This window comes from Drosophila hydei, unplaced genomic scaffold (assembly GCF_003285905.1).
Source record: "Drosophila hydei strain 15085-1641.00,03,60 unplaced genomic scaffold, DhydRS2 tig00008125-arrow-arrow-pilon, whole genome shotgun sequence".
Lineage (NCBI taxonomy): Eukaryota > Metazoa > Arthropoda > Insecta > Diptera > Drosophilidae > Drosophila > Drosophila hydei.
Genome location: NW_022045835.1, coordinates 989,769 through 1,006,021, shown reverse-complemented (window position 1 = coordinate 1,006,021; position 16,253 = coordinate 989,769). Strand labels below are relative to the sequence as shown.

The following is a 16,253-nucleotide window of genomic DNA, read 5'->3' as shown; positions in this document are numbered from 1 at the left end:
TGATAAGTGGTTTTAAGTAGGTCAGTTCTGAGACGAAGAGTTATATATATTTCCCAGACCAAACTGATATATATATATCAGAATCAAAACTCTGGCAAAAAATCTTTCCGTATAAAGTTTTCATATATCTATACTTTGGCTAACTTTATAAGACAGAAGTACGCCGCTATCATATTATTCCTCATCATATACTATGATGGCAAAAGTCAAGACTTACTCAAAAATTATTCACTGATTTAGAAAAGGAAGTCTCTTCAGCTGGAAAGGGTATTTCAACTGCGAAGTATTCCAACTCTACCTTTTCTAGTTGTTTGTCTTACTTTTTTTCATTCTCATTTTTCCTTTTGGTTAGCTGCTTTGCTGCTTTTACTTGGTTGGCAGTTCGACATTTTGGTGGTCGCATGAGATACATGAGCTAACGTTGGCTGGGTCTGTCGACTCGTCTGCTGCTGCTGCTCGACAATATTTCTGCACTTTATCTGTCTGTAAATAACGATTAACTATGCTCACAGCTTCCAGCAGCACGGCTTGGCTACCCGGTTTCACTTAGACAGAGTTTGTGGCACGCCCGCTGGGTGTGTGCTTTATTGTTATTGGCATATCAGTGGCTCGTGGTAGAGTGTGGGGCAACAATGACAAGTCAGCCCAAAAGTGTGAATGTTGCAAAATGTTGAGGCCAGTCTGAAAGCGAGAGCGAGGTAGGGAGAGGGCCATGTGGCATGCAATAAATGGCACGATTCAATGAATATCCATCTTATGATTCGCTTTGCTCTTATCAACATCATCATCATCTGCTTCTAATTTGGACAACATACAGTGACCGTGGCAGGGCGGGCGTGAACCACCGTTTGTTGGCGGCGGGCGCAGTGCGAGGGTGGCTAAAGCACTTTGTGCAAGTACTCGCATTACTTCCATGCCAAATGTAATTGATTCGCATCTGATTATAGCTCTCGTAACCATAAATATTTAACTTCTCTCTCTATCTAGCTAACTCTGTCTCTCTTTTTCCCTCTCTGTCTTTATATAATATATATGCATATCATATGGATATACTTCCCTCCCTCAGTCTGTCTGTCTCTCTCTATGCATATTGTATGACATCCGCAATATTATCATTTGATTAGCATCACAAACCGCAAAGCTTTGGCCACAAACTCAATTTTGAGCCAAAACTAATTTTGATTTATTGTTTATTGTTTATTAATCAATGTGCAATAGGTCAAAGCCAATTGTTTGTCCGAATTCGCTAAAATTTGAGCATAATTTAAATACTATTTTTGGAAATGATGAACTGCAGATACCTGAGAGGTAATATTTGGTAAATAAACATACCAGTGATAAGTTATAGATTCATGAGTTATATAATATATATGCATGATATATGTATATTTATATAAACTGTGAAATACTGATAGACTATATTATAGTATATACATATATAGACTCTGTTATATATATACATTTTGAATAGGTATTTTGGCATGCTTTGGTTTGTCTTCGATTTTTGGCTATTCCAAAAGCAAGGGCAAAATAACTGTATCAAAAGGAACTCATGGAGGATGCTGCAGCCGTCGTATTCCGCCCAGTTCTTATTTATTTATTCTTGTGTCCAAAACTGAAAAGTAGTAAAAGCATAACGATTGAAGAGATAGAGACGCAAAAATATGATTTTTGAAGTGCTTCGAGAATTGAATCGAGATAAACTGAAGTTATAATTTACAATAAAATATAATAGCATAGGAGATAATTGAATCTATTGTATGGGCTTATACCCTACAAATTGATTTAGGTAATTTAGTTTTGCCATGAACTTCAATCTTTAAGCTTGACTGGATTTCAAATTGATTTGTTGTAGTTGTTGTTGTAGTTTTCATTATAGCATTGTGAATGCTTTTCTGTTCATTGTGATTGCAGCGACTTGGCTAAATCTTTTGCCTTTGTTTCGGGCTCAGCTTGAAAATTGAAACTTGAATTTTTTAGCTGAAGCATGAAAAACTCTTAACCCAACTCAAAATGCTGACAGTTGTTGCTGCTGCTGTTGTTGTTGTAGGACTTAGCTGCGCTATTGCAGCAGCTGAGCCCAGGAAACGGAGCCAAATAAACCAACCAACCAACCCACCCACCCGTCAAGTGACATCTAATCCCTTTTTTTGCCCACGCCATGGAAATCGCTCAAATATTTAGCCAAGAAATTAGAAATGTAAAAAAAAAAACAAAATGTAAACAAACGAGTGTCGAAAACGAGATTCGCATTTGCATTTCTGTTTGTGCTAGTGTGTGTTTACTGTAGCTTTTTGTATGCTTTTCATCAGTGATAAATCAACAAATTGGGTAAAATGTAAACGTCGCCAAACACTGGCCATTTGCTAATGAAGTTGGCTGGAAGTTGCTCGGACAATTTATTAGATTTAAGAGCTCCAATTGCCAATCCCTGTCAACCCCATCCGCCCTCCGCTCTGTGCTAGCTGTCAACAATAGCCCCAACCAAGGCTTGGCACTGCAGCACGTGCTCAATTTTTAATTCCAATGCAGCAAAGACGCCAATTTTCGTCCCCCAATCCGAACGCTTCAGCTACGCTTTAATAAGCTGAGTTGCATGCAACGTGGCAAGATTGTGCGGCGACTGGGTGGGGGTGGAGCGGCACAATTGAAAAGAATATCTAAATGTCACTGTCAAGGCGGTTGCTCGGATGCTGGGCAAGCCACTTGGGCTAACCTCTGGGTGGGTCTGACGTCGACTTGGAGTCGACTCGACTTCGAGTGCTACTCCGTAGCTGACAAGAGCTTGGAAGGCAGGCAGTGCAAAAGTCGCAACATGAGCACTTTCTTGTTGCCCGCTCAGGATAGTTGAGTAGAGTATATGGGCTTCTGTGTAACGGCTACTTATACATATATACTTTATTAGAAACAAGACTTGATATAGGTGATAGAGCTTGAGCACTTTGAAAAGGAGAAAAGGAGTCCCGCTCACAGATGTGAAATAGAGCTTATTGGTTTTTGTGTATAGTTCATATATATGTATATGAAAATGAATTACAGAAAGATCCAATATTTAACTCACTCCCTAAAGTTAATTCCAAAAACTTTGGTTTTGCAACATTATTTTTCTAGCAAATTTTTCTCCTGCTGGCACGCTAAGCGAGTATTAAGCAGTCGTTGTTGCGCGATTTGTGAAGTGTTCTTGCTTAATATTAATAACAACGTGCCGCAGCATAATGATCAACATCTTCATCAACAACAACTTCATCATCGGCATCTTCATCTGCATTGGAATAGCTAATAAGTTTTGTGACAAACGTTTTGATGGCTCGCTCACTCGGAAATGAAAGCGGCGCCAGCGACGCCAACGGCCACAGCCATTCGAAACTCCTCGTTTAAGACCCTGTTTCAGACGCCCCATGGAGTACGCCTTTCGATTGAAGACTTTCCTTGCCCTGCACCGAAATTAAAGATGCCTTTTGTCTTTCAAGGGGAGCAGATCTTAAAAGAATGCACTTAAAAGGCAATTAGTTAAAGACTAAATGAACTATGTAATTCAATTTGTACTCAAATTAATGTATTAGGGAGGGAACGAAATGCCTAAAATGCTCCAAGAAATATTTAGTTACCAAAACGAATGCTGCTTTATAATATGGGAATCTAATCTGGAACTATCTTTTAAACAGTTAAACAAATTGAATATCTAGCTAAGATATTATCTTAAGATATTTTAACTCAGATATACCCTAACACACCTTACATAACATGCACCTCAATATATCCTGAGCAGATCTTAAATGTCTTCAAGTTGAGCCTCAACCAAATTTTCCAGAAATATTATATTTTCAAAAACATCTTAAAAGAGGAAAAGAAAACTCTTTCAAAGTTCGTCTAACCTCACAATTTACCAGAATTTTCCATATATGTCAAGAAAAAAAGGGAACCCTCGTTTCTTGCTGAATCCCCCAACAAGTTCATACCCTTTAGGGTAGGTCGTAAAGCGTTGCAAACTTTCTTCAAAATGTAAGCTGCTTTTGCAATACTGTTGCACATGCATTAATGACCCTCTGACATTGCCAAATCCACCCTATGTTCGCATTATATAGTCGTATATAGTCTATATGCATGTTAATTTCTATATGCCCTTACCTTTCTGTTGACCCTCAAGAAACGGGCTGCTTTTTTAACTGATGATGAATCATACGCCCACTCAAACCACTAGACTTATAAAAACTACCACCACACTATATATGCATATATGTATATTATATATGTATATATATATACATGCATATACGACCCTTGATAAATTAAAAAAAAGAGTGCAACGCAATTAATTTTTCGCGAATTTACGAAAGAGGGCAAAATTTGTATCCCTTGTCAGCCTGCTGCCGCTGCTGTTCAAGTGACGTTTAGTGTTTGCCAAGAACTTGGATGGTTCGTCTCTATGTAGATCACCCCCTAGAAACTGTTGTCAACCCTCTGCTTGGCACATCTGCAAAATATTCGTTTTTTTTTGTTTTGTTGCTATCTGTCCATCTCTCGCTCGCTCTTGAATTCGAACTCGAACTCAAACTCTCAACTGCGAACAACTCCACTTCTAGTTCCAGTTCCGTTTGATGTTTGCTGCCGTCGCGGTTCATTAAATTAAAAACAGCCAATTCGTTGCCAAAGCAATACATCAAAAACCGTTGCAATTGATGGGCAGAGAAGACGGGTGTATGTGTGTGTGAGTGAATGAGTGAGTGTGACAGGCAGCCTGAGCCGGTCTCAGCTGATGCTGATCTGCCGGTCATAGCAGTTGTTAGTGGTGTGAGTGGAGCCACACTCAATCGGCTCTCTGCCTGCGGCGAATTCGCCGCCTGTTTGGCTGCTCTCTCACGCTTATTGGCTTGACTGCGGCGGGGGTTGTTTTGCAGTGGCCGTTTTTCAGTGTTCCGCCGGCTGTCTGCCCTGTTTGTATCGGTCGCGCCGTCTGCTACGCTTTTTATTTCGGTTTTTCTCATAGAAATTATAACTTTACCTCTAATTTAAGTTACGCTCGTTTTGGGGGTTTATACATACAGTTTTTTTTTTCTTTTTTTTGTCTGTTTTGGTTGTGCTCTGCAAACATTATGACAACGCTTGGGGACAGCGCCCGAGGCTAAAGTAACTCCGGTTGTTTGTCGACGTCGCCTTCGCTGTCTCTGTCGCCGTTGCTTTTGTGCCGTTGTTTGTATTGCTTTACATGTCACACACACACACACATATAGAGACACATCTCTATGGTTATCATGCTTGTGTGTGTATGTGCATATTGTGCTACCGGTTGCTTGCGGTTTGCCTTTTGACCGTTTGTTGTTACTTTGCTCGTAATGTGCTTTTGTAAAGAACTTTCCACAAATTACAGCTTGCAGATAAACATCAATAAGCAACTGATATATTGACATATTGCAGCTATTGAAATGGTAAGATTTTTCTAACAAATTGAATAAGTTTTTTATTTTATGTCCACTCAGCGCAACTTCGAAGTTTCTTTCGCAGCCATAAAATATCGTTGCAAATTTCTCTTACCCAAAAACTTACTTTAATAAAAAAATTTTCCTATTTTCTAAGTATTTATCTGTTTAAGGTAAATACTTAATTGAATGTGGTTTCTTACTGTTTTCATAAATTTATTATTTTTTGTAATTTTTTTTATGGTATTAGCTTTTTAGATATTCATGAAAAATGAAGCTTAACTGGGCTTATAAGAATATATTTCAACCATTTTTAAGCTTTTTTAATCCATATTTCTGTCGGAATTGCAACCCCTATTCCATGTGTATACAAAAAAGACTCAAAAAACCTATAGACATTTTATAGAATTTCTTCCTATTATATTTCCTCTTCCTCCTATAACTTCCATAAGCCCTCTTGTAAATTTACATTCATAAGAAATTATACTTACAATTAGATTGACAGCTGATTGGCTTGTTCAGCTGCCCCTTTTAGAGCAACTAGACATTTACCACCCGCTGCTCAATCTGCATGTTAATTATTAATAAGCTGGTTTCAAACATTTTCTAAGGAATCGCCCCACACACCTCAATCAGAAATCTATCAGTAAAATATTTTGGCACACTCGGAACAGCCACCCCTTCCACTTTAATAAACTGCATCCCCCTCGCTGTGTGTGTGGGGGGTGGCTTGTCCAGGGATTATAGCGGGTGCAAATGTTTCGCTGATCCACTCCGGTGGCCACCCTCTGATTCAGTTTTTTATGTGGACCGCCCGCCCCCTAGGCTTAAGACTTATTGTTGTTTTGGTTGTTGGCATTGAGCCTGCCACGAGTGCAACATGTTGCCGGGATTTGTTTTGTTAATTTCGACAACCCTAAATCATCAACATGTTTTAATACCCACACAGCAATGAAAATGGGGGATATAGGCATTGCTAATGTAAGTTACTGAAGCTAGAGCAGTGAAGAAAGCTGAAGAATCTAGTCAATAGACCTACAAATATTATATTCCAGTTGTTTATCCTTGCATAAAAAGGTGTATTCGATATATTAATCTATGTCAGGGACATTGCATATCAATTAAGAGTATATCCATCCATATTCATAGACTCTTAGTTAAATAAATATTTTAGAACAGGTATTTTTTAGTTGGCTATGCCCTATTTTAGCAGCTTACTCACTTTTCCTTTTGTGCCGCCCTAACATGCCTCGACGTGTGTCACTAATTAAATTTTATGCAAAATTCAATCGAATTCAAACCCTTAAAAAGTATTTGTCAGTCATTTACGAACAATTGGAGCGATGCTTGCTAGCTTTTCCCCACTTTTTTTGGCTCATCCTAACATATTTAGTCGTGTGGCGTTGGGTAATTAAAATGAATGAAAAGATTTATAAATGACGGCCTTAAACCAGTATTACAGACTGCCCGATTCATAGTTATTTTTCCTTGAATTTATTGGGCCACCCTAAGGTACCTAGACTACTTGAAACTAAAGAAAATAAAGAAGTCGCCTCTACATGCTTATTAAATTCCTATAATAATATATTTCCAATTTGGAAAAACAAGCTGATACCAGAGCGTACATGAGACACTGGCCTATGCCAGTTTCATGCAGTCACATTTCTTTTTGCCAATTTTTTGGGCCACCCTAAGCCACCTAGTCCTGTGTCATTGACTAATTGAAACTTATGGAAATTTAGTTCTTGGTTTGCCCAGGCTTTGTTCGAGGCTTTTAATTAATAAGCAAAAGTCCGGTTCGATTTTATGAGTTTATCAATGGGCAGCGCACAGGCTGGACCCCCCAAAACACACAAAAAATTCCCCAGCTCCTCACTTGGCCCCCTTTTGTCTAGGCTCTGCTTTTTTATGAGCAAAAATTCACAATGAATATTTATGCGCCAGTTGTTGTTGTTGTTGCTGTTGCTGTTGCTGTTGTGGGTGCAGTGGCAGTAGCCAACAGCTGTTGACAGCCGCACCAGTTGCCCAAAATAGCATTTCTTATGAATAGGAGAGAGCGTGGGGTGTGGAGTGTGGATTGTGGGGGCACAAACAGTGCCCCACTGCCGCCACGCCTGCTGTTTGGGCTCTAATTTTATTAACACGTTCATCATTCTATGCCACTGCCATACAGCCACTGGCACAAGTGGCGCCTTAGATGGGAGCGCAGCACGCCCCACGCCCCCTTCCTCGCTCCACCCATGGCAGCACTTGTCTGGGTGTTAGGGAGCTGCAGGAGGAGGACGGCAATCAGTCTGCCACAGCAGTCGCGTTTGCCCATTTGGCGCCTGATTTCTGGCACGAGATGAAGATGACGAGCAATGCGGCAACAGCAGTAGGGGTAGTCATGAAAGCGGAGTGGGGCTTGGTATAAGAGGCGGCTCTGCTAGCTACAGAATTTTGTGTCGGCAGCATTTTAATATTGTATTATGTTTCGCCTGATGCCTGGGCGAATTAATAAAAATTATTGCATATATATTTTGTAATTCAGTAAGCGAGCTTCAGCTTTATTGCGGCAAAGCGGGTGGAGTGGAGTGGGCTGGTGTGAGTGGGGGTGGGTTTGGCTTTGCGGCCCCAGCCGTCTGTTGTTTTCGCGCGTGCTGCTGCCTTTTTATTGTCATTCTCAAGCATAGGCTCTGGAAAACATAGGGTATAACAATGAGGATTCTAACTTCACATATAAGCAAACAACTTTTTCTATTATAAGGACAAAGTTGATACATTTTTGATTAGCATATAAAGTGGGCAGAGCGAAGAGATGGGGTAGAGTGACAGAGAGGGAGAGAGAGACTGAGTAGTAAGAGAAGAGTTAATCTTACCACAGGGTATACAAGCAGGCCTTTATATATATACAAATATTTGTCTTATATCAAAGGCATTTTTAAGGCATGGAATGGAATGTTGCTTCCAACTGAAGCACTTTCATTAAGGTATTCGCAATATTTATTTTAATATTAAGCAAAATTTCGAAGGTATTCCAGAAAGTGAGAGTGAGAGCTTGAGAGTCGCCTTTATGCACTGTTCGCAAAAGTGAAAAGGGGTATATTTGTGAAAGCTTCAAAGTTTACTTAAATTAAATTCTACTTTTAGAAAATATTCAATTTTTTACGGATAAATAATAACATTTTTTTTAAATGAAGAATAATAGGATCACTCCTCAAAAGTCCATAATAATAATAAAATAATATAATGATATATATACTGTCCGCATCCCTTGATGAAAATGCTAGCGATGCATTTTTTTAGCAAACAGAGTATCAGAATCAGAGTATCAGACTGCAGTTGACTCCTAGAACATTTTGTTTTAACTACATTCAGTTCTTGTAATAATTTTTAAAGAAATCGCAGAGTTTTAAGGAATATCTGAATATATAAAGAATAATATAATAAACTCTAACATTATCAAATTTCAAAGTTGTACAGGGATTCGCAGAATTTATACTTCATAAAATGAAAAATATTTCCTTGCAGTTCAATTGAATAGCTCTTTTAAAGATAAAGATAAAGTTAGCAAGAGAAAATTTCCTAGAATTCAGCTAAAACTCAAATTAAAATTGTACCTGAAACGAGTTTCATTTGTTTTAAGCGAACTTTTATTTATGAGGAAGTGTTTAAGCAGCAATCGTAATTAACTATGCAAAAAGTCGTGTTTACTAAAGAGCTTATTTGAATAGTATATATGTATATATCTATCTGTCTATCTAACTTCTAGTTAAACTGACATCTTATTTGCTTAACTTTTTCTATCCCTAGCCTTGCATCATAAGCAGCTCTATTTGATTTAGACTCGAAGCTGTGTTGTCATTCATTATATTTGCACTAAAACCAAAACGATTTATTACAAACGCTTGTCGCTCAGCCAATTCTAGCCAAGTATCTGTTTCTGTATAGTTGTTGCTGTGAGTGTATCTGTATCTTTAGCTGTAGCTGTGTAGCTATGTGAGCTGTCGTCAGTTGGATGAAAACGTCGTGATGTTACTTTTTATCGATTACATTTCACGCCAAAAGCGCAACAGCCAAGGGGCAGGCGGAGGGGGCGTGCTGGGGCACTAGCTGCCGGTTGTTGACTCTGTTGATTTATTGTTGCATGCAACAGAGTACACACACAGCTCCCTCTCACTCTGCCCTCACCTTCGTCTCAGCTCAGCTGCTGTTCCGCATTCTCGCAGCGAAGTTTTGATGCCATTTAGAGCTTTGCAGTCTAGTCGAATGGGTCGATGGGGATTGGGGGATGGCGTGTAAGGTCGGCTCTGTCTTTGTGTCTGGTTCACCTCGTCTTGTCCCTCTCTCTCTCTCTCTTTCTATTTTCAATTTCATTTAGACTCCCCCACACACACCAAGTCTCGGCATACCCTGACTTTTTGTCACTTTCCATCAGCTGTCCGCGTTGATTGTATCTGTGATATCTGGCAATAAAATTGTCTCTCTTAATCATTGGCCAACTGCACTAATTTATTGTATTTAATTACTTAAGCGTTTCATTTACTATATATATAATATAGATATCTATATAAATGCCCTTCCCTACCCCAACTCTTGCTTCTTTAATGCACTTTTTACAGAGCCAATGCGGGTCGCCAACGTTTGAGAAGGAGCTGCGCGAGCAAATCGAAAAGTAAGTGACATTATCATCACAGTTCATTAAGTATATTTATATGTATATATATAAATATATATATATATATATAATATATAATATATATGTTTATATATATAGACTTATGTATGTGTGTGTGTGTACTTCCATTTATATTCATTTACTTATCAGTTACACAACAATTGAACTTGTCTATGAAAATTGTCGCTGTGTCCTCCAGGGTTACTTTTTTGTTAGTTTCAATTAGTTCTCATGCTGTCTTCCAGACGAGACTTGCTCAGCTTATTAGCTACACATAATAAAACTTAAATTATTATTAACTACGCAAAACAACAAAGTTTTACTATGCAACTGTCCTACTGCGTCACTTTAGTTAGAAGTCAGTCTGAATTTGAATCTTAATTTGCTTAACCAATTAGTTGAACAGGTAGCATCAGTCCTCCAGACTAACTATATGTTAACTTGTCTTTCTGTCTAAATTTGCTTAATTTATTAGCTAGACACATAAGTATAGAACTTTATTTGAAAGTTATCCTTGAAACTGAAGCTGCCTGAACTAATTAGTCAGTTTTAGAATAAATAGCGACATTTTTTATGTTAAGTTAAATACAAAAGTTCTCTATGTTCGCTTTAATTGCTACTCAATTTTCAAGTTTGTTAGGCTTTTCCACATTCACTGCTTAAATATACAATAATAAATCCCTTATATAGTCCTTCAAAATTCCTTTTCATCACAATTACATCTTGAGCTTTCTTTTATGCCACAATTCTATAAAAAATCAACTAGTCTAGCCGTTTTCAACAGTTCCATTTGATTCTCTTTGGAAAGACAAAGAGTTCTTTGACTTCCTTGTCCTTAATGTTACATTGATCATAATCTTTGCACTCTAAAGCATTTCTAATGGTATGTAGGCTAAGTATTTCTTTATACAAAACACTTAAGTGTCTAGTAATTGTTCCGCCTAGCACTTCAATTGCTTATCTATGGGGTTTATCAGAGGGTTTTACTTCTTAAATATGGTTCAATAAAGCTGGAGCATAGCAACGAGCAGTTGATAGTAGAAAAGCACTAGACTACAAAGGTTGTTTACAGAACACAAAAAAATTAAAGCTGTGGCTATAGAAGTAAATCAAAGAAGTGACCAAGAAGAACACTAGACTACAAATTATTAACAATAAAGCCAATTGAATGTGTAAATAAAACGAAAAAGTACTTAACTATAGAGTTGAGTACGTTCTATATGGCTAAGAAAATGCTAATGCTACCACAAAAGAATGACTTGGTAAATATAAATTATGTATATATAAAAGATAAAAGTAGAGGTTCATAGATCATTAGAAGAAACATAACAGTATAAATACTTTGTAGACGGGGATAGTAGTAAAGTGGACGGAAGTTCAAGCTTTGCAATTTTAAGAAATGGCAAAAAGAAATAGAAAATATAATTATAAAATGTGGCACATGATAATGGAAGCGCTTTATAGGAAAGGGAAGTAATAAAAAAGATTAATAGACAGTGGTTCAAACTACACAAAACACAGATCTAACTCATCTTGATAAAACCACAATAGAAGCAAAACTATAACTATAAACGCTATACAAAAAAATATATATATAATAAATAAGCTTAAAGTTCAAATCCCACAACCGCTTAAGACTAGGTTAACAATTACTTAGGAAAACTTAGGGCATAGACAAATAATATATTGGAGAATTATGTAAATATTTACGAGCGCTGCCAAAAAGAAGAATTGCTTGAATGTTTTATGCATTCCATTTTATTGGGGGAAAAACTAAATTATAATTCAAATGTTAGCCAGGGACAGCATGGAAAATGTATGTAGAGAGGGTTCACTTTGGCCTGTTCTTTGTGGATTTTCCGCTACATAATTATGCAATTTTTGAAAGAGTTTCTTTTCGCCTGGCGTTGGCCAAGCAGTCGTAGAAGACGTTAAATATATTTCATACCAAATTCGTGACCAAGAACGCCTTCAACGACTTACGCATTGAGAAGCCAGAGAGAGAGAGAGGGAGAGAGAACTATGGGTAACTCGTAGACTTGGCCAAAGTTAACGGCACTGAATGCAATTTTCCAAATTACTGAGCCAAGTCAAGCAAAGCGAATGGCTTGGAAAGCTGCACGAGTAAGGGGAAGGGCAAGCGAAGCAGTAGGAACAAGAGCGAGGTGCAGAGGAGTTGGCGCAGCTTGGCAATCAGGAAGCATTTATTTGCAGTCAGCAGGGCCTGGGTCTTGGCCATTAGAAACATGCCTATGCCTAGACGCGGCCATCAATCAGTCAGCAGCAGCAGCAGCAGCAGCAGCAAAAACAGCAGCACAAACAGCCAGTCCTTCCGTCCGTCCGTCCTTCCGTGCCTATGTCCGTCCCTCCCTTCTTGCTTTGTATTCCGGTTGAAAAGCTAATTACGCCAATTTTCAATTCGCGCTTAACTTTGATTTTCACACACACACACACACATAGACTAACACACACAGATACGTTTGCAACTTGTTATTTTCCTACCATTTACATTTATTTATTTATGTTTTATTTTCTGTTCTTCTTGTCTCTTTCTACACATTTGCTTGCCTGCCTCTCTATTCGCTGTCTCTTTCACACCAACAACAACACTTCCGCTTGCAGCATGAATCGCATTATGAAATCCAAAGAACGCAAACAACTGCAAACATGTCGGGATCACAAGGCCCTGCAGGTATGTACCCCATATACGTATATATATCTCGATTGGGGGGAGGTGAGTTGGTTATTGCTATTGCTAATGTTGTGCTTTATGCGCTGTAGCAACAGCTGCGAGGGCTGATATGAAAGCTACTGAAAATTTACAACAAAATAGAAAAATAAAAAAGAGTTTTTGGTTATTTTCTTTTACAATTGTTCAGCTTAAGCTTGTTAAGTATTTGATTTTAACAAAATTCCTAACAAAAAATAACTCAAATATTTCTTATTTGACAAATTTCTTAAGCTTAAACTTGCTCTTCTTTCCTTAGCTTTAAGAAACTGCTTGAACCACCCTCGCGTTATGCGCAGCATGTGGAAAATACAATTTGCACTCTGTGGCCAAAGAGTTTTCTTTTCAGTTTTTCTTGCTTCGTTTTTTTTCTATCTTTTTTTTTAAGTTCAACTTGCGAAGTTGGGGAAGTTGTGGAGCTTTGTGGGGGCTAAAGTCGACTGCCTGTCTGTCTCGGTAGCAGGGCAGTTTCTATTGAAGACGCAGACGAAGTCTCAACGAAGTCATAAATAAACGCATAAATTCATTTTTAAGAACAATGTCTCCCCTCGCTACCATTTTGTGCATACAAATTGTCGCTTATCTGGGCCGAGGCTGCGAAGCTGAGAAAACTGAGACTACGTGTTGAAATTGTTTTTTTTTTTTGCCCGACATATTGTTTTAGGATACCCTGTAAAGCGGATAAAGAATAGCCAACAGAAGTCGTTACTATAAACAGGAGCAGCAGGAACCAAAAATTAGTGAGCATATACACGCTTCTATATTATACTTTGTTATCGACTTGTTATCCTTAAAATCGATAAATTTCAATATGCATAATTATTCATATGTTTGTTATATAATCTGCTTATCATGTTTCAATATCTTCCTTACCAAGGTCTATATTAATCCATAATTTGATCTAATCAACTAATTACCATCTTAAGTATCGATTATTATCGATAAGTATTATTTTCTAAGTTAAATTAAAAAGTCGAAATGTGACTTGTTAAAAAAAACTCTTAGCCTTGTATAGGGTATCTTTTAGTCTGCCCCTTTCTCACTCTCTTTCTCTCTTTTCGCCTTACACTTGCTTTATTTCCTTAACTTCTGCGTCTTTTACTTAAATTTTTTTCTTTTTAGGAAATTGATTGAGCGTTTGCATTAGAGACGCTTCACTGCGCTCCACTGCGGCATCTTTTCGTTGCCCAACAGGCGAAAGGCGCCCCTCTCCCTGCCACGCCCCCTTCCCCCTGCAGTGGGTGGCTGTTAAGATTTTATTCGAAATTGTTTCTCTGGGCTTTCGGCGTTAACTGACATTGGCTAAGCTTAAGTCGAGTAAATTTGTTTTTCTTTTGTTAAAGCGACTCTAATGAAGCCCAAGGTTTTTCACACTCACGAACTCTCGAATCGAGTTGCAGTGACCTTCGAGCCAGTTAACAAGACCTGGTCAGATGAAATGGGCGGGGAATTTGGCGTCTCATTGGCGTCTATTTGATTGCATGTAATTCGTTCATTTAGCACTTTTGACTTGCTGCCAGCCGAAGTGCTGTATCGATCAATCGCGGCCAACGGGCGACCCTCGTCAATGCAAGTGTCGCAGGGAGTTGGGGTAGATCATTACACGAGATTTCAGAAGTTGACTCGGAGTTACCACTTTAATTAAACTATAAAATAGAGCTTAAAACACATAAATTGCCCTTTAAAGTATCAAACCTTGGTCTAAATTGAATCGTTTATGTAAACTGGTTTAACCAAGGCTCTAATCTTGAATTTAATTGTAAAGAATCCGTCTTAGGGCGGAACGAACTGTAAATCGAATAACTGATAATCAGAAATCTGTCTAACCAAGCCTTGAAATTTGAAAGCGACTCTGCCAAGGCCAAAGTATTCCTTTGGCTTGAGAACCGAAAATCAAATCGGAAGGATCAAGGCTTAGTCTCCATGAGCCGAACCTCCAGACAGAGGCTTGCATTAATTTTTGAAGCGAACCACTGATAAAATATGTTATCTATATCTAAAGCTTAGGTAAAGCTGAACAGATTTTATACCTAATAAGCCTCCCTTTCTCTCTGCGCAGACACGCTTTGCACGCCAGGAGAGTCTGCTACACACGATGCAGCAGGAGAATCGAGCCCTGCTAACACGAATACGACAGTACGAGCACTGCCTGGACGATGTGATGCGCAAGGTGGTGGACGCTATTGTGGCCGAGGATAATCTGCGGGAGGAGGTGAGCATGTTGAAGAGTCGCGTGCGCGATCTGGAGGCACAGAATGCAGCGCTGTCAGCGAGCCCGGTCAAAGGACGTGATGAGGGTTACTGCACGATGAGCAGCGGTCAGCCGCAGCCATCGAATGGGCATCTGGAAGATCTGCCCGAGGAGCCGGAGCAATGGCTGCTGCCTGCAGAGCCCTGCTCCACGGAAATGGAAGACTGGAGCATGTCGCAGGAGGAGCTGGCTGTGATAACCTTCGACGACGAACGCGATCGGCAACAGCTGCAGCTGCAGCGACGCAAACGAGAGCACGATTGGCTTTGGCCCTCGAGCGATTTCATCAATTCGACGACCGTGGAGACGGATGATTCTGTGGCCGATGGAATTGCCCAGCTTTTGCAGCAGAAGGTGAGTTAAGCTCCTCAGCTGACGTCCATTGCCAATTGACTTATTCTCTACCATTGCAGCTTGTCTACTCGGAGGACGAGGAGGTTGCCTGCACGAACTTTACCAACGACTTCTATAAGCTGGTCAACATACGCTCCAATTCTTCGCGCAGCCTCTTCTCTTATGTGGAAGGCGAGACTGATGATGAGGACGATGAGGATGAGGAAGATGAGCAGGACTCAAGCATGTCGGAGAGTCAGATTAAGCAACGCGTCAGTCCGACGCCCAGCGAGGCGGGTCGTGCCCAACTGACCAGCTGCTCCTCCAGCGAAACCGATGAGCACTCTGTGGCGCCTCTGCCGCAACAGCAGGCGGAAGCAGAGGAGGATGAAGATGAGCATGATTATGCGGTCATTGACGAATGCCGAAGACGTGTGAGCGACATCGAGATCGAGGATGTGCCGCTGGTGAAGAGCTCGTCACCTCCTCTCAACGAACAGCAATGCATTGCGCAAATCATCAAGACAGAGCTGCGTCGCCCACCCCATGTACTGGTGAAGTCCAAGTCAGTGCTAGAGGAGCAGGAGCCCAGCTGCATATTGCGCCACAATCAGCGCCGTGAGCTCGAGTCCAGCGTGGTGCGCAGCGACAGCATCAGCTGTGCGCTGATGGCTAAAATGGCCAAAGATTCGCCACCCTCGCCAGCGGTGGTATCGAAGCTGAAAGAGCGCCTACTGCAGCGGCACCCAGCGAATCCAACGGCCAACTCCTGGCGTCGCAGCAATGGCTGGAAGCGTGTCACCTCTCCAGTTGCCGGATCACCCAAAAAGGTAGGTGCTTCATTACTCTAGACATGGAATACACAGC

General features: G+C 39.9%; 2 protein-coding genes across 7 annotated transcripts in view; one reads left to right on the top strand and one right to left on the bottom strand.

Moving 5' to 3' along the window:
- Positions 1-16,253, bottom strand: part of LOC111605210 (serine/threonine-protein kinase mos) — a 38,499-nt gene that overhangs the window by 19,112 nt on the left and 3,134 nt on the right. The gene's annotated exons all lie outside the window — the stretch shown is intronic.
- Positions 1-16,253, top strand: part of LOC111605209 (myb-like protein V) — a 44,892-nt gene that overhangs the window by 28,009 nt on the left and 630 nt on the right. For 2 of the 5 annotated variants that reach the window (XM_023323627.2, XM_023323626.2), the window contains 4 exons: positions 10,019-10,071; positions 12,697-12,766; positions 14,862-15,407; positions 15,467-16,216. In XM_023323627.2, coding sequence (XP_023179395.1) covers positions 10,019-10,071; positions 12,697-12,766; positions 14,862-15,407; positions 15,467-16,216 — 1,419 coding nt within the window. Of the gene's footprint in view, positions 1-5,299; positions 5,427-10,018; positions 10,072-12,696; positions 12,767-14,861; positions 15,408-15,466; positions 16,217-16,253 lie in introns of those variants that run through there. The other 3 variants (XM_023323630.2, XM_023323628.2, XM_023323631.2) reach the window with 2 other exon arrangements.